The sequence below is a fragment of the Embiotoca jacksoni genome, unplaced genomic scaffold (genome assembly GCF_022577435.1).
Source record: "Embiotoca jacksoni isolate LCO1_2020_lvr unplaced genomic scaffold, fEmbJac1.0.p SCAF_16, whole genome shotgun sequence".
NCBI classification, from domain to species: domain Eukaryota; kingdom Metazoa; phylum Chordata; class Actinopteri; family Embiotocidae; genus Embiotoca; species Embiotoca jacksoni.
Window position 1 is genome coordinate 1,495,485 of NW_027185296.1, and position 23,915 is coordinate 1,519,399.

General features: G+C 41.5%; 1 protein-coding gene across 1 annotated transcript in view; it reads right to left on the reverse strand.

Annotated features, from left to right (window-relative positions):
• The window catches only part of ncanb (neurocan b), a 149,923-nt gene that overhangs the window by 103,848 nt on the left and 22,160 nt on the right, over positions 1 to 23,915 (reverse strand). The window contains exons 2-4 of the mRNA XM_069150135.1: positions 14,659 to 14,741; positions 832 to 1,061; positions 522 to 690 (exon numbers count right to left, since the gene is read on the reverse strand). Of these exons, the coding sequence (XP_069006236.1) occupies positions 522 to 690; positions 832 to 1,061; positions 14,659 to 14,731 (472 nt within the window). The 5' untranslated portion in view covers positions 14,732 to 14,741. The remainder of the gene's footprint in view (positions 1 to 521; positions 691 to 831; positions 1,062 to 14,658; positions 14,742 to 23,915) is intronic.

Genomic DNA, 23,915 nt, shown 5'->3' on the forward strand with positions numbered 1-23,915 from the left:
CGAATCATTTTGGTGCCGAAATGTGGAAAAAAAACCTCCAGATTTTCAGACTTCACCCTGACGATGCTTGTTTAACCTGTATAACCATATTTGCTGCCTAGCAAACAATTTCCAAGCCATGAAAATATTTGTATTCAATTTTTTCAAATAGTGCTAAAATTTGTCGTTTGATTCCTTTACAATACATTATACACACATACATATATATATATATATAGTGAGTTGTAACTTCTGGAGCTACTCAGTTATTTGATGTTAACCGCTGCTACTTGTATTGTTGTTGGTTTCTTTCAATCAACTACTGTCACATTAAATTCAACATTTATCAAATTACTTCACAACTGTAAAGTAGCTTGTAGCAGCTAGCTGATTAGCTGATGATGGTGGCATGATTGTATAAAAATGCGAACAAACTTAAAATTTCCAGGTTCTATTCCCATTACAATAATTTAAATATTAAATATCTGACTTTAAATTTAAAATGGCTGCCTTAATGAGAAAAAAGTCGACATTTTATTCACCTGTGACTTCCAAGGGAACTGTGTCCTGTTCGTCGTTGATGCCAACCACGACCTCACAGCGGTACAGACCAGAGTCGCTAGAGCGTAGCCCGGTTAGAGCAAGACTGGCATTGTAGCGGTTCTTATTGTAACCAGGCAACATTACACGACCCTGGAAGGCCTTCTTCACCTGAGAAAAGAGGGGAGTCAAGGGAGAAATAATGGATGAAAATGGTCAAAAGAAACAGCTAAAGCCTAGAGAGTGACTCATATTTCTCAAACAACACGATGTCAAACATTTAAGAATGGTCCCCCTCAGTGTTTACTGTACCTTGACAACATTGTCTTTAGCAACCAGGACTGACTGTTCCTTCTGCAGGCCGTCGGAGCCTCTCTGGCCCCAAACCTTGGTCCACTTGATCCTGGGGGGCTCGTGGGATGGACCGGTACTGGGGCGGAGGGTGAAGAGGCAAGGGAGGAGAACGGTCTTTGAAAGCTCCTCACTAATGGTCTGGTGGGTCACCTTCCGCATATTCACCACGGTGTCTGTATTGGTAGAGCCTGAGGAGAGGAGGGATCAATCAATGCTGGCTTGTAAATGAAGCCAGAGCACGTTCTTTTTTTTTCTTTTTTTTTGCATTGAAAAGGTTTTAGTTAATTGCTTCTTGTAGAGAAAACATGAGCTTTCCTTTCAGGTTCTTTTGTTCCATCAGAACCTGCTAGTGGAGTAAAAAGGGAAAAAAACAGAAGCTCATTCTGCCTCTGATTATTGGTCATTGATCCAGCAGACCATTATTGTGCTACCTGAACAGGGGAGGCAAGGATATACTGTAGAGGGAAGATATCAAAAGTATTTTCATAAACCATACATCAAACCTAGATATGCACTATAGGCTCAATATGAAGCACCTCTTTGCAGCTTACAGCAAAACCACCACCACAGAGACACAAATATTACTTCCATCAGAACTACAGATGACAGAGAGAAAGGATATATGATTATAAGATTATAAGGTTTTCACCATTCAGCAAAATCCTGCAATGTTCTGATGCATTTTTTTATTGTTGTCTCTCCTCCCAACCAGTTTAAATCTCATCTTGCACTGGTACAGTCATATTGTACATATCATACATTATTATACTCTAATCTTGTGTCACCTTGCATGAAAAGACAGAGGTGGCTCATTTGCATTCCAGAGGGAAACAGTTTACAAAATAGTAATATCATCTCTGGGCTCTATCTGCTTCTGTTTATCCAGCGTGCACAGTGTGAATGAAGTTTACCTATACATCCTCTTATGACTTTTTCCAGCTCCCTTATCAGTCACGATTCTCTTTCTTCTCATTACTAAGAACACTGGAACAAACATGTCCCTCATCTAATTCGCCCCCAAAGCCCAGTATCACTGCATGCATTTTCAATCATCCAGCCTTTAGTGACGGTGCGAGTGGCAATGAAGATCTGTCGGTCATTCTGCCACTAAGACTGCTGGGAAATTCCCAGAACTGCAGAGATGATAAATTTAACAGACTTAGAAATGACCCAGAACGTTCTTCTTGTGTCACCATGACGTTGGCATTTGTAATTATAAGTGAAATATTGCAATAACTATTTGATTGTTTGCCATGAAATTTGGTAAAGACATCAATGCCCCCTTTCAGGTTGAGTTTCATGTGGGCATTATCATCAAGTAAAAAGAAGAAAAAAAAAAAATCCCCTTTTTAAACCTACAGAATTATTAACATTTCCATCATCCTCAGCTGAGCTTTGTGTTTTGCACTAATTAGGAAATGTTAGCATGCTAACACGCTAAAGGAACATGTTTGCTGCCCTCTAATGGGGTCGTGTTTGTCGTGTTCACGGGACGAGTCCATCTGAACGCCTCCCTCTCGTGGTGTTCACAACCTCAAAATGTTCTTAAAGCTCTGAGTTTACGAGTTGTGACGTGCTTACTGACGTTTTTTGGCCATGAAGGTATGGTCATACGGAAGTGTTCTTTGTGATTTAATAATACTACTGAGGAAATGTTGATGTCAGCAACGACCTCATCTTTTCCCTCTGTCATTATGCTTTTGCATTTCCTGCATTGTTACTTCTGTGATTTCTAGATGCGGTCCTTGTTGCCATTGCTTACAGCGCTGTTGTTATGACTTAAGCACTCAAGCGCCAATTATACAATGCACACAACTTCCCATGTCGTAACCATGAGCTAGTGAATTCCATTTGAAGGTGAACATCAGCATGGTAGCGAATTCAAATTAGCAATTTGCTTTAATACCATCTCACAGAGCTGCTTGCATGGCTCGTCTTGTTAAAACTTCCTTTATTAACAAAACAACTATATTTTAAACCAACTATGTAACTCAGAAATGATATAATTTGACCAAGAGAAATGCTGTATTACAGCTACATCAACCAGGTGGAAGAAATCTATCCATGCTGTTAAAAATGAGTGAAGACAGAGAGGACAAGGGGAAAAAAAAAAAAAAAACTGCCTAAGGGGGTGGGACAGACAACATGGTGGAGAAAATGAGCCTATTGATTTCGTTTCATTAGTGTCAGTTTCCACTGCACACTTTGTTTGTCCTGCTCCACTCCTATTTGATTGAATGCATGTTAAAGCGATACACGCTACAGGGGCGGCCTGTCCTGTCTGTAATTAAATGGCAGATTGGTGGAACATTGTTTTTCCAGTGATCACAGGCACACCGCTGTGCAAGTCGCTCAACCTCTCCGTCCCTCTCTTGGCTCTGTCATTTTTCTCCCCATCTCCTGCCACTCTCTTTTGCCTCCTCCTCCGCCTGCAGCTCGGCCACCTGCCAGCTTTCAGATGAGCATTTCAGCTCAGTTCATTCACGTACCTTCTTATTTTTCATCTGGAAATCTTATTTTTAGTTTATCTTCCACCTATGTACAAACATTTACTGGGTTTCTGTATTATATTCAGGATTAGGTTTTTCCCTTAGCCATGCTGAGAAAATTCAGTTGCTCCATGAGATTCAACTTTGAATCAGTTGCCTTATCTTTGATTGCCAACGGGTGTGTGAGTGTGTGTACTCGTGAAAACACCTCATCCCTTATTTGCTGTTCATGAAACATTGAATATACAGCCTCCACTCACACACGTAAACACACACCTCTCAAACACAGCTTTGAAAGGCCATTTTTCATCCCTAACCGGACGGTTAATGTGCCTTTCAACACACACACACACACAAAAGGTGCGTGAATAGCTGTCATTGCTCATTCCTGCAGCTGTTATGCTGTTGCAGTTGCTCAAGCTAAGAGGCTGAGTGCCTCTTCCCTGATAGCCTAACATGAGCCCTCCCGTCACATTTTTCCCTCCCCACAGAGGCATAAACACACATTAATACCCACTTCTCCGCTTCTCCCAGTGACATCGTCTTAGACAAGCGCTACTTGCCTAACTCCCTCACCAACTGATCTATGTGGCTCTGCATGGCAGCATCAAACAGGATTTGTTCTCTGAAATGGCCTCTCGTTTCGCACTCGAGAGGAGCTCAGCCCGTCGAGTGAGGTGACCTGTGAAACAAAATGCATGAGGCTTTCAAAAGCATAGAAATGAGAAGAGGCAAGAGGGGAGGTGAAGAATAAACAAGCAAAGCAGTGTGGGTCGCTTACAATGACTCCTGCTCAGGAGGACAGGTCTTTTTCTTCAGATTTTTTTGTCTTGTGTATAAAAGAAACCATCTTGAAGGAATAGTGGGAGTTGCTAGTTAAGGAATAGTTTTGGGAAATACTGTTATTCCCTTGTTTTGTCTATTGTCTAGTGTTAAGTTATATGAGAAGATACAGTAAATGCCACTTTTATAAATATATGTTTGGCTTTCTCAGTCTTCAAAGGTCCATACATGTTCAGTGGCGTCGAGGTGACTGTGGAGGAAAGTCCATGACAGTCAGAACTCTTGTGTCTTCAGGTAGTTCTTAAAGGCTTTAAGGCGTGTTTGAGCTCATTCTCCTGCTGCAGTATGAATCTATTTTATTGGTTGGAGTCTCTGTGTGTTTATGTGGAAGTTACTTTTCTATCTCTGTGAACAATGCGTGGAGTATTGATCTTCTGATGGTGAGGTCACTTTCTGTCTGCCTGTTTGTGTTTTGGATACAACTGATCCAGTTTCCACAAAGGGTTTTGGAGCACCATGAATAGACCCTTTATAAACCTTTATATAAGCCATGGTTTGATGCTGAGAAAGCCCCTTTTTTTTTTTAACAAATAACAAATCTAACTTTCACTTAGTTCTGATGCTATGATTACCTCTATCGCAATACTACTGATCATAAAAAATTTTTGCAGGGAACTTGAGGCACAGCCATATTTAGAACAGGTGAACAATGGCTGCAACTGACTTTACTTGATGATTTGATCAAATCATCTGAACTGTGCTTTAAAGGAGCAGATTTTGCTTAAATGTTATGTTGACTGCTCAATTTGACAAATGTCATTTTCAAAGAATCCTTTTTTGTTTTAAAATTATGGTATCTCTCATTATTGTTACAGCAGACAATAATTATTCATTTTGTATACAAAAACAGAAAAATGCATCAGTGTAGAGGGTTAAAATGTGAGTTACACAAAGAGTATAAATTGTAGTCAATTCCTCCAGCATAGTGAGGCGCTCTGTGATGAGATGGGAGTAGGTGTACAGGAAAATGGATTCAATTTTGAAATGTGTTTTTCTTGACGGTAGTAGCAATGTACTTTTCTTTCATATTGACAGAGTAAACAACAGACGCCATGTAAAAGATAAACAAGCACAATTGGCTCAAGCATAACCACACAGCGCAGGGTAGTGAGCGTGGAAGGAGGTAGACGAAGGAGAATACATAAACAAAAAAGTGGAAGTGGAAAAAGTTGGAGCTGCGTGTAACGGGGAAATTGGAATGACATGATGTGGAAACGGAGTCGAGGGGATATGGTAGAAAAAGTAGAGATTTACTGGTGTGATTCAGTAGGAGGTGTGTTAAGACTGATATTGTATCAAATTCATGCGCTCGCGCTCACGCTCACTCACACACACACACACGCACACACACACAAACGCACTCAAAGACCACATCTTTCAGAAGAGGCTATCAGATTCCAGTCCCTGCTGTCACTCTGTTTTATCCCCCTCAAGGATGTGGCACTCATCTTTGTTTACCACACACTCGAGCACGTGCCCCTTCATCTCCAGCACACACACGCACAAACACACACATAAACACGAACAGAGGAAAGTGCGGCCCCAAAAGACAGCCAAACTGCAATTTCTGAACCATCTTGCCAAGAGCTTGCTAGGGAACAAAAACAGACAAAATTTCTTCTTCAGCAAAGAGGCATCAATGATGTTTAATCTGCTTGCCAGTTTCTTGCCAACTTCCACCTGGATAAGCACCATTTGGGTAACATTACGCTACTTACGCTGCCAATAACACGACAGTGCTTCAAATGAAGCCAACCAAGCTTTACAATCACATCCTCCCTCCCCCCTCTCACTCGGTCTGTCCACTTTATTTGGACAAATGTGTTACTTGTTTCCCGGCTGGTGCTGCTATTTGCACTAATAAATGGAATAAAATCAATTGCACATTCTCTTTTTGAAAAGCCTAAATTACATCTTGAAGGAGACCGTGTTAGAATTAAAAAACAACACCAACGTTGCTCTCTTCCTCCATGGTAATGAATGTAAACTAGCGTGGGCCTCCATGCAACCGCTATCTCAAATCTGCATTTAGATGGAAATGTTGTCACAAGCATAACCTCAAAGAAACTGCCTTTTGTTTCATTATCTATTCTTGTTTCATATTTCTCTTTCTCTTCACTAAACAAGGCTCACCTGGCTGTGAGGTGATAAAAAAAAGGGAGGTGAAATCCTGAATGTCAATTCTAAAGAAGAGAATTGGTCAAAAAAGCTCAGTAAAACTCCTCCAGTGGAAAACATCAGCTCGTGAAGTCCAAGGCGGCGGGGCGCACTTTGTTAAATGTTAACAGGTGATCTTTTATTGACCTCGCCTCGTGTCTTTGTCTGTCTGTACGAGTGTTGAGAAGGTCAGGGTGGGAGAGGACACATCCTCCACCTCCTCCTGGAAGCTCCACCTCCCGCATGTAGCGTGCGGATAGAGCTCGGATTTTCTTATTTTCATTCCGCTGGTTCACAGTGGCATCTACGTGATCGTCACCGTTGGCCCATCTGTCTTCCCGTTAGAGATGCTCTCGAATTATTAAACACAGTCAGAGAGCCTTTATGTGGCTGGCACAGAGCTGCACACAGACACAGGGTGGGCGGTAATGGCATTTTCACTGTAATAGGAACACAATTGAGAACATCATTCCTTGTTCTCTCCGTCTCTTTCTTACTTTTTCTCTCTTTCTTTCTCACTGAGGTGCCTCCGAGTGGTTTTCCAAAGATAAAGGCCGTTTTGTCTCCAATTTGCCAACATCAAAGCTGTCAGCCTGCCAGTCAAGAGCTACCAGGACTGATCGAGTGAATCCTCTCCAGACGTCGCCACCCCATTTCTGCTGCCTGTGTGTCAGCTGATTATGTGTTTGCAGAAGTGTGTGTTCACACAGGAGTGTGTGTAGGTCATAAATCATGATAGATGAGCTGTCTGACAGAGGCTTCCCACTATTAGTTGATCACTGTGTTAGAAAATGACAGCTGATACAACACAAACAACCGGACTGCAGCAGGCTGGGATCAGGCTGTTTTCGTAACAGCGTTGGTTTTAACCTGGAACATGATGGAGGTGGTTGAATTCATGTCAACAGTTTGAACTAACAGGAATGGGTAAATATGTTTCCAAAAACGTTCTTGAAAATGTATCTGTAAAGAATTATATATTTTTAAAAAACTTCTGTTGATACACAACTGTTGAAATGCATGGCTCCGTTTATACTCAAGTAAATATTTATGCATTATTAAATCATTTTCAGAAACTTGAATCTCTATCTTTTGTACTTTTTATTTGCCTGTAGGCTTTCACACATTGGTTTGTTCAGAGAACCTCGTGTGCAACAGGCTCTCTTGGCTATGTTGGGATTAAACTGGAACTGAAACAATAAACACAATCTGTACTTTTCCAAAAAAAATGATTAAATTACTCTTTTCCAGCAGAGATCTGAAGTTCCATACTAACAACCACTAATACTCTGTTAGAAGTGAAAGTTCTGCATTCAGGATTTAACTAAAAGTACTGTCTGCAGAACTTAATAATCCACGAGAAGTATTTTAATGATGATATTGGTTTGTGTGCAGCCACTTGTAACTCTTTAGTATGCTATTGGGTAGTTTAACTGATAAAAATGCATCATTATTTTTCCATCATATACTTTGTGTGAGTAACTAACAACTTGCCATCAAATTGTAAAAGTACAATATTTCTGTCTTGTGGCGGGGTTAAAGTATAGAGTAAAATGGAAATAATCAAGTAAATGATTAGTACCTCCACACTTTACATACTAGGCACAGAACTTGGAAAAATGACTTTACTTATTTTTTGCAACCTTCCTATGACTTACAGCATTTTTCCCAAAAAATTTATGAAACTATGAGTATCACCAGCTGAACCCACAAAACAAACAAACATAAAGAAGTATTTACATTTATGTTACCGTAATTTACAACTTCACTTTATCATTTAAAGTAAACATTACAAACCAAATATTGAACAAAGTTCTCATTGATATGCTATGAACACAGTGAAGAACTAGAAATACTGCCTCTCGGTTGTCTGCCTCCACGAACCAAACTGCAGTTTACAACCATGTCGGTCCAGATTCAAATCATATGTGAAGACTTTAAAGGAATTTGTCCAATGAATCTGATCCTGTTAGAACACAAAGTTATAGCCATGACAGTTGAAGATGCTTCAAACATGGATGTTGCTGTAAAGAAGCTACAAATTCAAAAAAAAAGATTCACACACATCTTCAACCTGGCAGCACAAAAGACCGATACGATCAGCACAGTTTCAAAGTGGACCCAAGATTAGTGTCAGCAATTCAGCATCTGACTAAGGGTGAAATTTGGTCACAATCTCCCCTTGTGTTCCTGAGTTATTGTGTTGAATAACAGTGTCACCTTTGACCTTTTGCATGTAAAATATCGTACATTTTTTGTTTCATGGTGAAATTTTGTCATATTTAGCGTATAAATTCTTGAGTTATGGTTGCTAATGACTTTCATGTGGTCACAGTGACCTTTAACTGCCAAAAGAAAATCAGTTCATCCTTGAGTCCAAGTGAAAAATTTTGGCAAATTTGAAGAAATGCCCTACAAACAAAAACTAGAGAAGACAGTGTTACGTGCAACTTTTTAAAATAAGTGGGAAGAAGCTGAAACATTTTAATCTTCTGTGAATAAAACATCTCAAGGATGGTGGCGGCGGGTTAGTTTGTGTGTGAGCGTATCGCCTGACAAAACTGATGTCTTTATTGTGGTTTTTTTTTTTCATTTTGGGGGATGTGGAGAAATGCATCCTTTTAACAAGACCTTGGATGACGCACAAAGACAAATGGAGTAAACTGGAGACATGGAGAAAATAACATGAAAAGGGAAGCGGAGATAGAGAAGAGGCAGATACCGCCCTGACCATGCCCAAAAATCATAACCATGGCAACAGAGTTATGACGAATGCAAGAGAGGGGGGGGACTTTTAACACACACACACATTTAACTGTGTGGTTTTGAGGTGGTCTCTTCAAAGAGCAGATCTGAGGCTTTGTACAGTAGTGTATAATGTAAATTGAATGGGGAGGCCTGGTTTCCTCCTCTTTTTTTCTCTGTGTTTGATCATTGGTCCGTGTTTCACTGCAGTGCAGCCACATTTCCCCAACCGGAAGTACACAAAGTCTCAAATGTGCAAAGACACAAAGCTACACACAGATGTACGCACTCGAGCCATTGAAAGACACTCCAAGTTTTCTGTGTGTGTGTCCATGTTTGTGTGCGCACTCATGTTGCCTATCTAAACACAGCAGGTCTGCCAGGCGGCCATCACGCAGGGTTTGGAAATAAAGTCTACACGCTGACATTCTGTCTCATGAGAGCTTCTCCCCAAATCATCCCTCCGACTACCACCAGCCTCCTCCTTCCTTCCAATGAGTCCTCCTCTAAGCTCCCTAACCTTTTTTTTCCTATTCCTATTTCTCGACCACCTTTGCTTTCCTTTCTCTTTGGCTTCTGTCATCCTCATCTCATCCTCCTCCTCCAATTTCCCAGTCCAGCTTACATCTTAAACAAATCTTAACATTTTTCATAATGAAATCTAGGCTGAAAGTAAACTAAAAAATTAACATAATTAAAAAAAATGGAAATGATAGATGAATGTAAAAATGCATGAACTTCCAAGTAAGCCTGTCTGACTTAATGACCTGAAAACATATGCAGAATCGTGCTTTGGCTGACTGGTAAAATATATGCACTGCACCAATATTTATTTTTCAGAAGCTGATTTAACAGCTTGACATGTTGCACTTTGTGCCCTATCTCGCATTTAGCAACTTTATGTCTTTGCCGGTCACGTCAGCTAACATTACCAGTTGTAGGAAAGAAATTAGACTAAATGCATCCGACAAAAACGATGAGACAAATCAGTATAACATAGACATGGCATTTAGACAAAGGTGAGGCTGATATTAATTAGCCAGAATGTGGAAATAATGATGTGTGTTTATGGGCTAATGGCTGGAATGAATGCAGGATGAATGCCGGCTGTCAGCCATCTCAGTTGTCCCCACAAATATTCGCCGGACAAATCTTTCAATGGTAACGTTAATAGATCTTTTTATTTGCTTGTCTCTAAACATCAGCAGTCAATGGTGTTTTGTTGAGTAGGTGAGTGAGTCAAGCTTCTGAATGATCGCACTGGTCTGCAGTGTAGAGCACAAGTGACTGCGATAATACCAGGTGAGAAAGCACAACAGTGAGTCAGCAGTTGTGCTCAAACAGCCAGGGTTCGAGAATAACGGCTGTATTTGCTTTTGCAGTGAGCAACTTTTGCATTAAAGCAAAGCAGATAAACATGGAAAGACACTAATGGAAAGACACGATAGATACAAATTCATTTTAGATGAGCACATGTCTTGCAGGTTGAAAAAAATGCGAACAAAAACTTGCACGCTTTATGAATTGTGTTTATAAATGGAAGGAGACTACATGAACAAAAGAGCGAATGTGTAGGGAAATGAGAGAAACAACCGGAGTTACTGGTGAGTCAGTCAGAGGCTGAGCTGAACACAAAGACAGACACACCCACAAAGAGAAAATTGAATGGTCCAGTGGTCAGATTTGATGCAAGGCATAACTTGATTTGCTTTCTCTCTGAACAAGGCAGCAACCTACCTATTGGTTTGTGAACTGCTAATTTGAAGCCTGCAGTCTGGCATTTTGGCCAGCACCCTCTAGTTTGTTTGGAGCCAAAAGCGACCAGATTGGACAAAAGGATGGAGCTGGGGAGGAGGGAGGGGTGGACCTGACTGACAATCAGAGGACACTACATGTTAACCTATACCAGTAACTTGACTGCACTTCAGGCATGTCAATCAAATCAGGCAACATATTTTTTTGACATTTATTATGGCATTATTTTCAGAAGGACCACAAGAACACTGACCAGGAGTGAATTTAGTAAATGACACCATCGTCACTTGTGGAAAAAATTTATTGATTTTATATTTCACGAGAGAAGTTGACGCTTTTTGAATGGGATTAAATTGGAGCCAGTTGCTCTTAGAAGTATTGCACTCCACATTAGGTTCATTTTTCAGACCATAAGTCTGTGTCCATTTTTATATACAGTCTGTGGTCAGAACTAACTTTTACATTAAAAAAAAAAGTCAACAGCTTATTCTGATAACTTTGCAATAAGCAAGAAGACTAAAATTTGACTGACTAAAACTAACAGTAATGACTAAAGTATGATTGAAACGAATAAACAGTTACATCAAAAGAGTAATACTAAAACTGAATTTAAATAAGGAGTCAAAATGAGCACAGGCACTGCTTCGCCTCTCAATTCTCTGCTGCTGTACACTCAAATCCTCCCTGACCCAGACTGTCCTCCCGTCTCCTTCACTCCTCTTGGTGACAAATATTAACCCTGTCACTGCAGCTCTCTGCTCCTCTCAAAGCTGACTCCAACAAGGCCATGTCAGGGCTCACAGGATCTCCCCTGATGCTGCTGCCGTGAAAGATTTTGCACCTTCTGAAGCATAATGATACATTTATCTCGCGTAGCACACAGCCAACATTTTAAAATTCATAAACGCCAGTAGACACGCACAGGAGTGGTTGTACAACAGTGCAGGCAGGCTCACACTATCAAAAACACACACACACACACACACACACACACACACACACACACACACACACACACACACACACACACACAAACGCGCAAACATGCAAAAAGCTAATCTGTTCTCCTCCCCCACATCCCACACCCTCTTTCCAATTCAGGGCTGTCAAGCGAAGTGTCACAGGGTGATCTTTAGTGCCAACCCTCCCAGTAGTCCTCTACCTCCCATTAACTATTTCCAAAGTCACTCAGCTGGAAAAAAAAAATAGAATAAAATGAAAGAAGGGAGAGAAAGAAAGCATGAACAGGAGATGTTAATGCCCTCAAAACCTGAACTCCTCCAAAACAAAAGCAGGGAGTATCTGTTCACATGGCATATGCGCTCTGAAAAGCCACATTCGAGTGTGTTATCGGGCTTCTCTGAGATGCTCTGTGTGTGTGCGTGGGGGGTACAGTGCTGTGTAAGTTGGCTGCTGCTACCTGGCAGATGTAACCTGAGGCTTTTCACAGAAACATATACACACAGGGAGTAAGACAGAAGAGTTGGCTGCATTTTCATCATCTCTCTGCCTGCGAATCGGAGCCCTGAGTCACAGAAAGGCCCCGCTGCCAGGTCCACTGACTCTTTTTTTTTGTTTAACCTCCACAGAAGGCAGAGACAATACAATCCAGAGAGCGGAGAGGAGCAGACGGTTGGGGAGGCCACCGAGAGCAGCGAGGGGGCGTGCAACCTGTCCTACATACGCACAAACACATGCAGATACACAGCAGGAGTGTACAAGGAGAGTGTGGAGAGGGCAAAGAGGGGCCGAGGGATGTGAATACTTGTACTGCATGCTCTTCACTGCAGAGCTCCCTGGAAAAGACAGATAAAACTGCCAAGCAGACAGATAGGGAGGCAGTCGGGCACCCAGATAAGGCATTTAGATTGACAAATGACTCACACTGTGTGTAAGTAAGTGTGCGACACGCTTTCTTTTTATATACATGTTTCGCTGTCACACTGTCTTTTCCTTGTCAAAATCAGGGGCTTAAAAAGTGAGTAGGACAGATATGCAATCAAATGTAAAATGTCAAGTCTCTCTCCAAAGTTTGGATAACTTGCTGACACAGAATGAGAGGATTAGAGTGCTAAATGCCAGCTTTTCAGGGGAATCAAAGCAAATTTTAATGATCTTTGTAAATCTGTGTTAGAAATAAACACGTCGGAGACTTAACAAAATACCAAAATCCTTTCCATCTCTGAAATGGCTGGGAGGAGGAATGGGAGCTTTGGGGGTATCAAGATTCTTCTTTTACATCTAGTCTTTTCAACCTTTTCTTGAAAGAGCTGTTGGGGTAATTACAAGCAGATGAAATGAGCGGACTAAGCGGGCTCGTAGCGATGGCTGTGAGGGGCTGCCAAGTGTTCAAGACATGAGTGCTGTTACAAAGAGAATCAGAGGGAAATGGACAGAGTGACAATGAAAACATCAGCATGACTGAGGAGATCAAACACGTTATGTAAAGAGATGTGTTTGTTAAGCCTCAGGGGGCAACCAATCACAATGAGATGCTTTGCATTTTCGTGCTCGTTTTCCACAGTTGGCTTTGGCCATAGAGACCTGTAATTGTGCGAAAGAATAAAACAGTGGCGGGGACGGGCACTTATGGTGAAGTGGGTTATTTTCTCAATCAGCCTCTTTCTATGAATGATGTGGTCCAACATGAAAACACAATTTTCTGTCAAATCTTTGGTTAATGTTTGTTTTTGTGTTTTTGTCTGTGCTGTTCTCACTGGTTTGGAAGTTCTCAGTTGGAAAATACAACGTCCAATACCTCCATCCACCAATCAGAGTTCAGCAACAATTGAATTTGCCCATTCCCCAGGCAACAGTCAGGTGAATATGATCAAAGAACAAACTACCGAAGCATTTACTGAAAAGTTTACATTTGACTGTTAATTGTGAATATTTTTGTGTCATTAGAGTTGTAACTATTCAAGTAATAAATTCGTCGATTGACATAAATTTCAGTCTGGTTCATTCATTAAGTCATTTTTCAAGCAGAAGGACAATCATGTGACAGCTCCTAAAATGCTTAAATCTAAGAATGTGTGACTATTCTTTGTCTTGTGATTTGATAATTTACCAACCCTAGTTTTTAAAGGAAAAGTGTGTACGATTTTGTGCCATTTAGTGGTGAGCTTGCAACCAATGCGGACAACCCTCGCCTCATGCTCCCTTTCTAAGCACGTAGGTCGCTCCTTTTCAAGGCCATCTTGCTCTGACATTGAATAACCCTGGTCTACGAGAATCTACAGTGGCTGTAAAACCTGTGAAAGTCCCTCTCCAGAGGCGGTGTTCGGTTTATCTGTTCTAGGCTAACATGGTGGTGCAACATGGCATGGTCCATGTAAGAGGACCTGCTTCCTTTAAAAGTATGAAGTGTTCATTCTAAGGAAATATAAAAACAGCAAATCTGATTTCAGGTGATTATTCACTAATGAAAACATAATTATGAGTATTATATTCCGAATCTGACAATAAATCTCCCTAAATCCTACACACTGCTCCTTTTTAAGCATAAAGTTTTTACTGAGGTTGATCAAACACACAGTGCTGACATACAGAAAATTATATGGATGGTATTTGGATTTTGATCATTCTGAATTTGATTATGGTTTCTACTAATATTGATGTTAACTATAACCCATAACTTTGCACAGTAGAATCTTGTGCATCAGAGGTAACTCCTAGAAATTTTTTAGACATTGGTGAAATATTTGTCTGTGCACATGGTTATCTGGAATGTATGTTGTGTATATGCAGTGCAGGTCTGGTGACGGGGAACGCCCACAGTTTAATGAGGACTCACCGCAGCCCGCAGCATGAAGCAGAAGGAGGGCCAGCAAGGGCTGCAGTCCACACACAGGCAGTACGCCCTGCATCCTGCTGCACCTGGAGACAGAGATGAAGAGAGAGGGAGGGAATGTGAGTACACAAAGGAAACTCAAATCAACACGTTGCCCTTGTGAAGTTCTTCTAATACGCCCTGCATGCTCGGATGACTCACTAGCAGTAATTCCTTTTCACTGGATTATTTTTTTTTTTTTTTCCTGCTGCTCTGTGAGGGCCTTCGGATACACGTGTGGTAGTTCATTCTTCACTTGAATTTGCTGTTTCATAATGTGGGTGGGATGGAGTCTTCTGAAACCCTTTCAGACTGTAAGAGTGATTAAGGGCTTTTAAGGGCTATACAGCAAATAAACTTGATGTGTCCATTGTTTTTAATCTTTTTCAAGCACAGTAAAAGAAGATGGGATTATCTCTACATGTACAGATAACTATTGGCTGTAATTAAATGTAAAAGGCTTCATTCAGCTATTGTCTTTACCAGTTTATTTCTATAAGCACAGTAAAAGAAGATGGGTCATTAAACATATCCCAGCATGCACTGAGGAGAAAGACGTAGAAAAACCAGACTGACTGTGGTAGATAGCAACTTTTGCAGGATGTTTCACAGATGACAGACTCTCACTTCATACCAGCTCTCCGAAACAATGTGGCTTTAATGTCTTTGGACTTAAATCTAAACTAACACTGAACACTAAACGCTCTCAACTAAAGTACCGTCACTGTAAAGGTTGTATTTTGGATAATTCAGCTATCAATATACAGTATGAGACAAAATGTCTAGTAGAAATATTGAACCTACAGTGTACTTTGTAAATAATAGCTTGTTTGTCGATATTCATTGTGGGATTAACAGCGGTGTGCAGAAAAACAGACATTTTGGGATAAAAACACTGCACCACAGGGAGAGATACCAATGCACGTCAACATTAGAAACAGCCTGATAAGAACACTGGAGCCAAATCTAACATGATGGACCTCTCAGCTCCCTCGTTGCACACTGCATGTTGAAATCTCTGCTGAGGAGCAAAATATCAAAGCAACGTCAATGCTGTCGCATTAAACATAGAAAAATATCTATTTGAGAGATAAGTCGACAGGAGCCGTCTATGGTACGTCTGCATAGGTTTATTTGGGTGGTGTTTTTTTGTGTGTTTGTGAAGTAACTGGGGAATTTTGTTGAAGTCTTAAACAGACATTGCCTCAGTTTTCACTTTGATTCTTCAACACATGTTATTTGCATGAAAAAATACATTGTGAAGAATTTCTGTGTACATCATGGGACTGAAGCGTTTGGGTTTCTTTTGTCAAAATGTCTTCACAACCTTCCAGTTGTATCTGCAAAGCTGTCTGAGAGCTACCAGCAAGCAAACAATGAGCTGGAAAAAGAGACAAACATGGCTGAAGTAATTTTCCTTGTACCTGCGTGTGTGTGTGTGTGTGTGTGTGTGTGTGTGTGTGTGTGTGTGTGTGTGTGTGTGTGTGTGTGTGTGTGTGTGTGCGCACTTGTAAAGACGAACATTTTAATTTATGTGTATGTGACTATTGCTTAATATGTGTGTGCCACAAAAGGGGGGATTTAGTAGCTGGTAGAGGAGATGCTGGGCACAGATAGCCGGTGTCCGATACAGCAGCGCTCATCTCTCTGACTCAATCTTTAAGGTATAGCCAAGGACAAAAACACTGACCTCATACCAAATACATGCATAAAGCAGTACGAAAGCTGCTTCAGGGGTGTTTGGTGTAAATCCATGGAATATGAAACAGATAAAAATCACATTCTTCTAGGTAACAAGATTACCTATTTCTGACTTTCTGAAGGTGGTTTACAGTTTGCATATAATACACAGCGTTATTAAAAAGCCTCTCTCGTCTCTCTCCACTTCCTCAATGGCAGCTACTCATGTGCACTCACAGGGTCAGAGCTATGTTTGCTGTGGCCATGCTATTATATTTTTCGCTTTTATTTCCTCCAACCATCATCTCTCCGGCACGCTGTAGTCTGCTGTTCATCACATTTACTGTAGTTCACGCATCTATAGTGAAGGTAAAGTGCTAAAATGAGAGTGCAACCTTTTCTTTGTCTTTTTCTTATCAGTCTATGTTTGGGAATTGTGTGCCCGGCCTCCTCCAGCAGCCCAGCAGCAGTTTGTTTTAGCACAAGACATCTAGGAAAGTGTCTTTATAGTTGCGCGTGTGCGTTTGTCTTTATTGTGTGTGTGTGTGTGTGTGTGTGTGTGTGTGTGTGTGTGTGTGTGTGTGTGTGTGTGTGTGTGTGTGTGCGCTCAAGCAGGCATGGGACAGAAAATTTGCTGTCCTTTCCAAAGGTAAGCTCACTTGAGTCAAACCTGATATGACTCCCATAACTCTAAAGTCTACATTCAGCTTACAGCTCGGCATACATTTTCCACTGCGTATGAACTGACAAAACCAAAACCATTGAAGCAAACATGTAGAGTGGATTTAACCGTGTGTGCATCTCTGCTCTAATTTAAGTCGCTGATGTTAGCATGCTTGGCTGACTCGCTTACCAGCCTATCTCAAAAAACAAATATTCGTTCTAAAGTCAGCTAACTAGAAATAATATTTGTTAATTTTATAGTTAGCTTAATATTAGGATGCTACCATCATTATTTTTCATAAATTTATAATATTTTACAATAAAAAACTAGCTCTACCCTGCAATACATGAACAGTGAACAGCTGGTGGAGATACTGATTTGTGACTGGAATACAGCTTTAGCTTCTGTCTTTTAGCAAAGCCATAACATGCCTATTTGAGACCCTTTTGGTGGGGTTCAGTTTCAAAAGACAGCTCGAATCATTCAATTTCAGGTGTAGATACTTTTCAAGCAATTCACAAAATAGTTGCATTCGCTAGCTACCGTTCATAAGATCTCCTAATGACGCTCGTCATTTGCGTGCTACTTTATGAACTAAATCCTTCAACTGGAATAATCTGCTGCTGAAAGTCAGTATGAGCTCTCCTGCTGTGTGTTTAATATCAGCCAGAAAGATGCAGCCAGATCTCAACATGTCAGAAAAAAAGTGCCCTGTTTCCTACCCGGCTTGTCACAGACCCTGCAGATGTGACAGACAGACAGCTAGACGTTTACAGACAGGCAGACAAAAAGTCAGACACACTGTAAAAGACAGAGCCAAGCTGTCGCTTTTATTTCCAGTTCCAGTCAAAGACCTTCATAGGGCCAACCTCAGCCTTTCAATGAGGACGACGTATCCAACCCATCTGTCGTTCCATCTTAATCTCACCTTCTACCTTCTTCCGTCCATCTATATTTGGATAAAATTAGCTGCCAATCTATCTCTGCCACCATCTGTACCCGCGGCTCCTTTGTGTGTTTTTCTCATGAGTTTGTTCTTTCGCCATTTCTTTTCTTTTCTGAAATTGTCCCAACACACTTCCTCACCATGGTGCTATATTATAAAGGCGCATTAATCACTCAGGCTACCTGTCTGTCACTCTGTCACTACACACACACACACACACACAAACACACACACACACACACACACACAAACACACACACACACACACACACACACACACACACACACACACATACACACACACACACACACACACACACACACACACACACACACACACACACACACACACACACACACACACACATTAATACACACAATAGTGCTGCTTTCACAAGGGGTAGTTAGTCCCATCAGTGTCTGTGTATTAGCCCTTTAGAGTGAAAAATGAGCTTACCCTTCAAGTGACAAAGGGCTGTTTTCCTTCTCGGAGGATATTACCAAAGCAAGCAACCTGCCACATTGTGTCACATAAATGGCTTTAGCACTTTGTGTTTTCTGCACAAAAAGGGGAAGGTTCTGTGTTTGCACCTGTCTTATAGCATGCATCATCCTTGGGTGGATTAGTTTGCTGCTGGCGAGGTACAGAATAAAAGCACCTGAATGAAAACAATGGGTGAGTGGGTGGCGATAGCTTATAAAACCTGTATGAGGTGGAACAGCGGGACGCCACGATTGTCTGGGGAAAAAAAAGAAGAAGAAGAAAGGAACGTTCTGTGAGCTTGAACAGAACAAGTTGTGCAGAGAACAGTTCAGAGCACTCAGTGATAACTTACAGAATTACCATCCATATTGAGAGAGGAAGAAAGGGGCGGACAGTGGTAAGAGATAAAGGAAAGTAAAGACAGAGGTGGCGAGAGGAAGAAGGAAGTGGGGATAAAAGCAAGAGGAAGTAAGGTAAAGCGAGTGTGAAAAGCTGTCGTGAAACAGGAAAAAAAAAAGAACAGAGAAAAGCTTATTCCAGCCCCACTCAAATGCCAAGCCTGAGCGGTTGGGTGGGTGGGGGGTGGGGGGGGACTTGAATCTTAAGAAGCCATAAATTTCCCCTGATGCTTTGCTAGGCCTGCACTGTATGTATCCGCTTGGAAGGTAGCTGTTAGACCAGTGTGAGGAAATATGGCGGCAGCCCCTCCTTCCCATCAGAAGAAATTGCCATTCAGATTCAGAGCCCACCATATGGGTTTAGACACATACCGCAACAAAGAGACAGTTCCATTCCATCGCACGCACCCACAAACAGTGCACGTTCAGGCAATAACATTATCTCTTACTGCCCGGAGAGTGTGAAGAAGACGCAGGTTATGAGGGAGGAGAACTGCCCTGCATCATAATGAGGTCAGAAATATTATGAACATTGAATATGAAACGTACAAAAGACCGATGGGAATGCATATATCTGTGCACCCAGAGTGTGAATGAAGTGTGAATGACATGAACAGATGCTTGCTCGGATGTAGAGTGCACACACCCAGACGCACACATGCACACACACACACGTGATATAAACTCATTAAGGCATACATCTGTGTGCGCATATCAACTGAAGATGCACTTGAATGCTTTTTGTAGATAATTTGTAGTTTTTTTTTATCCCTTTTGTGCAGGAATCTATTTTTATGTTATTGTTATTGTGCTATCAGTTTCTTATTGTTCCAGGTTTCTTTGTTACACTGCGACTGAGGCACCTTATTTTATGTAAAGCACTTTGTTATTTTGAAAGCTACTATACAAATGCAGATTGTTATTAATAAGCTCTGTTGGACATGAATGAGGAGCTCCTCGTGCTCACATGAAAAGGTGCAGTTAATCAGGAGCTGGGCCAAGAGGGATAGAGGGATGAAAGGAAGGAGGGAATAAAAGCAAGGATGAGGTCACGCTTGTTCCAGCATCATTGCTACGGAGCTGAAAAGTGCTGTCAATTACAGTGAAGTGTTTCACTGCACAACCTGCATGCACACACATACACAAACCCACACTTAGTACATTATGTACTTTTATTAAGTTTTAATAGTGTTAGCATTCATATGATTTCTTCTATACTTCTTCCATTTTCAATAAACATGATGGTCCAAGAGGTGAAGGAGAGAGAAAAAAAAAAGAAAAAAAAAAGCCAAACACTGCTGACCAGGCTCGACCATACAAAGTGGGGGGTGACATTTCTGAGCACCCTGATGGTGCCGAGTGGGAATTAGTTTCAGCGCTGCCCACAACTATACAGAAAGCTATTACTTACAGCTGAAAGCCACCCAGGTCTCCAGGTCTTATTCACATGACGCACCCACCCAATGAGCCAGCACAGCCAGGGCGCCTGTTCGGGAGTCAGCTGCAAGCAGAATATCTCCCATTACTCTCTCTAAAACATATTACCTCTGTTTTCCGTGGCCAGAAAAGGCAAACTCATCAAACATGTGAATAAAAAAGAAGGGCAAGAGTGAGCAATAGAAGGAGAAAGACGGAAAAAGATAGGGAGGGAAAATACATTATGGAGAAAAAGAGGAGGAGGGGACAGAGTGAGAGATTCTCTTGAAAAAAATTAGGTGACAGGATGCTTTTTACGTGCAGGAAGGGTGGCCAGACAATTTTCAAATGTCTGATACTTCTCATTTGCCGGGGCTGCAAAGCCACTTTATACGGTGGCAAATGTTAAACTTGTTCTGGGCACATCAAGGTCCCCTTGGCTGCTGCTTGTCTTCGCCTGGAATATAAATGTGGCTTGAAGCGGGGGTACGCTTCAAGCGTTGAAACTATTTCCTCCCCTTGCACATTAAAGATGGAAAAAGACAAAGTGACAAACACCTTTGGGGCTGATGTGGACAAAAGACTGACTATCTTTACGTCTATGTTTATGCGGATTTAGAGTGAAATAAAACAAAGACAGCTGGAGCCAGTAAAATGTCAGACTTTTTTGTTTACAAACGACAAATTATTTTCTGTCAACCAATTTATCTATGAGACCAGTAATCCCGTTGCTGTGGGGAACCTGAACAGTGTAAAACAAATTAATTAAATTTTGGGGATTTTACATCTGTAAAAATCATATATATTGAAAAACATAGGGGTTAAATCAGAGACTAAATATTTCGCTCAGATTTTGCTCAGCTGTGGGTGTTAAGGCTGGACTGGTGCGATTACAAGAGGAGTGACAACTTCTAAGATATATCCTGCTGTCTCTGTCATGGTTGTTTCTTAATCAATACTTTTCACACATACAGTAATAAGCACTCACAGCCCATGGGACCCACAACAGAGCATAAAGATGTAACATAATAATCTGCTCTCATTTTTATGCCTGTATGATGAGTTCTTTACTCTAAAAGGGCTTTTAAGTGCATTTGGAACTTTTTTATTACCTTAAAATGACCAGGCAAACCCCCAGCCATCATAACCCACAGAGGGGTAAACATATTCTCTATACAGCTGTACACGGTTGTGGTGAAAGGATGTTATCAGTTTATTAGAGCAGGTCTGGGAGCAGAATATATTTCACTGGGAAAGCTGCCAGGTTTTTTCTTCTCTATACCTCTTTCACTTGCTTCTCTCCATTGTTTCTTCTCTCTGTCGCCCCACTCCAGCCCTTATGTCTGTGTATTTCCACTCTCTCTCTGTTTTTTTGTCTGTCTGCAGGATCCAGGGATGAAGGGGATCCAGTAAATCCTGGCTGTTGTCTGCAGGTTGTAAAGAGCTCCTCAGTTAATCAAAGTCAGCAGTGCGGGGACATTAAATCAAGCTGGGGCAAAGGCCTGGGAGCTGGTCAATAAACCTGCACCATCAACTCTTCACCAGATCCCCCATCAGAATAAATACAGTGGCCGTCAGGAGATCAGCAGGACAGCAGTATCATAAGTGTGCCCAGGCTTTTTGCTTTTCCCCCACAGCAGTAGAGGCATGTCAGAATAAAGAGGAGGGTGGCGTGATTGGTCAATGCTATGACTAATTGTCTTTTAGTCGTAATGTATGACAACGTCCGATTGTGTTTAGGGAAGGGCATTTCAAGCAAAAATACTATTTGAAATTCACTCGGAACTATTCAATTATGAATTAACTATTTGCGTCCAATAAAACACTCACTTCGTTTGGCCATTGATTATTGATTAGTGGATGGATTGTGTGCTCGGTGCTTCATGCTAGCTTTACCTGCAGAGTTTGCACTGCACCTCATCTTCATTTATGTATTGAAAGCGTTTTGCACAGAACGTTTTTACGGCTGTAGGCGTCTTTGCATGTTTCTCCCGTCGCATTTGATCTTACAGCACCACACAGTTTTACCTGTCAAAGTCCCTGTAGCTTGGTAGCAATGTTTTTTCATGGTGGTTCGCAAACAGCTTTTAGGTCTATTACCGCCACCTTCTGATCGGAGTAATGCATTACAACCAGTAAGAATGATAATCGCATACAGTAATTGAGTTTTTATACTACTTATTTACAAATTGAATATTGAAAAATCCTGCCCTATCCCTAATTGTGTTATCATGTCATAAAAATTATTATTAAGTATTTGTGCTACGGATCTGAAATGCATTATTCAGCAAAGTTAATTGCACTGAGCATAAATAATTGTATGTGATTACCATTGTGATTTTCAGTTCAACTATAATACAGAAAACATAACATTCTTGATTAAAACTGTGAATGTTACAGAAATACAGACACAAGTCATGTTGTCATCCTTTAACACGTGTAGAGCGATTTATTACAAATGCAGAGCAGCCATATCAGTCATTCCTGCCGTTTGTCAAGCATGAGCTACAAACAGCGAAGACTCCTTCCTCCTGTCACGCCTTTCCTCATTCCTCTAACTCCCTCCACCTCCCTTGTCATGCCATTCAGCCACACTGAGAGACCAGACTAATTAACAGAGGGATGAGAGTTGACTGTCGTTTAGGGAACTCATCTAATCTTCTCCTGTATTTTCCCAAGGAAGTTGAGAAGCTGCCCGGGAGATGAGGAGGGTTAGAAGCAAAGGGAGAGCAGAGGGACGAAAAATGTGAGAGATGGATGGTAGTAGGAAAATTTGATATGTATTCAGAGATACCCGTATATGACATCATGTCAGTGTGTGTGCCTGTACGTGTGTGTTTTTTTCCTCTCCTGTCCAATAGCTCAGGTTTTTATCCAATCCATTTTCACATTGCTCATTAAATCATATCACAATCAGACTACACACTGGGAAGCATGTGTGTCTGCAGCCTCGATGTCCTTAACACAGACACACATACCCGACACAAAGAGACACACACAAAAGCCCAGTGGCAGGGGTAATCTGCTGCTTTGATGGGCAGTTAAATCAGTCTGCATCTCATCGCTATCGCAGCGTCAGTGGCACAGCCATCTATCTCAGGCACCCAGGAACATGCACGCAGACACACACACACACACACACGCACACACGCACGCAGACACACACACACACACACACACACACACGCAGGCACACACACACACACACACACACACACACGCACACACACACACACACACACACACACACACACACACACACACACACACACACACACACACACACACACGCACAACCCAACCATCAAGTCACCAGGATGCAGATAGACAGATGGTGTATTTGTATCATGTTCGCAGGGGTGGGATGTGTGTGTGTTTGTGTGTGTGTGTGTGTGTGTGTGTGTGTGTGTGTGTGTGTGTGTGTGTGTGTGTGTGTGTGTGTGTTCTGAGCCAGTGTGGACTCAGGAAGACTGGACTGTGACCTTCATTGAGACAGCTGCAGACTGACAGCTAATGGCTAAACTGTGGATATCATAAAGAGCTGAATAAAAGATGGCTCCTTATTCATTAAAATTAATTGTTCAGTACACTTCCGCAAGGTTGAGCCCTCTGACTGAGGAAGTGGCAAGTCGG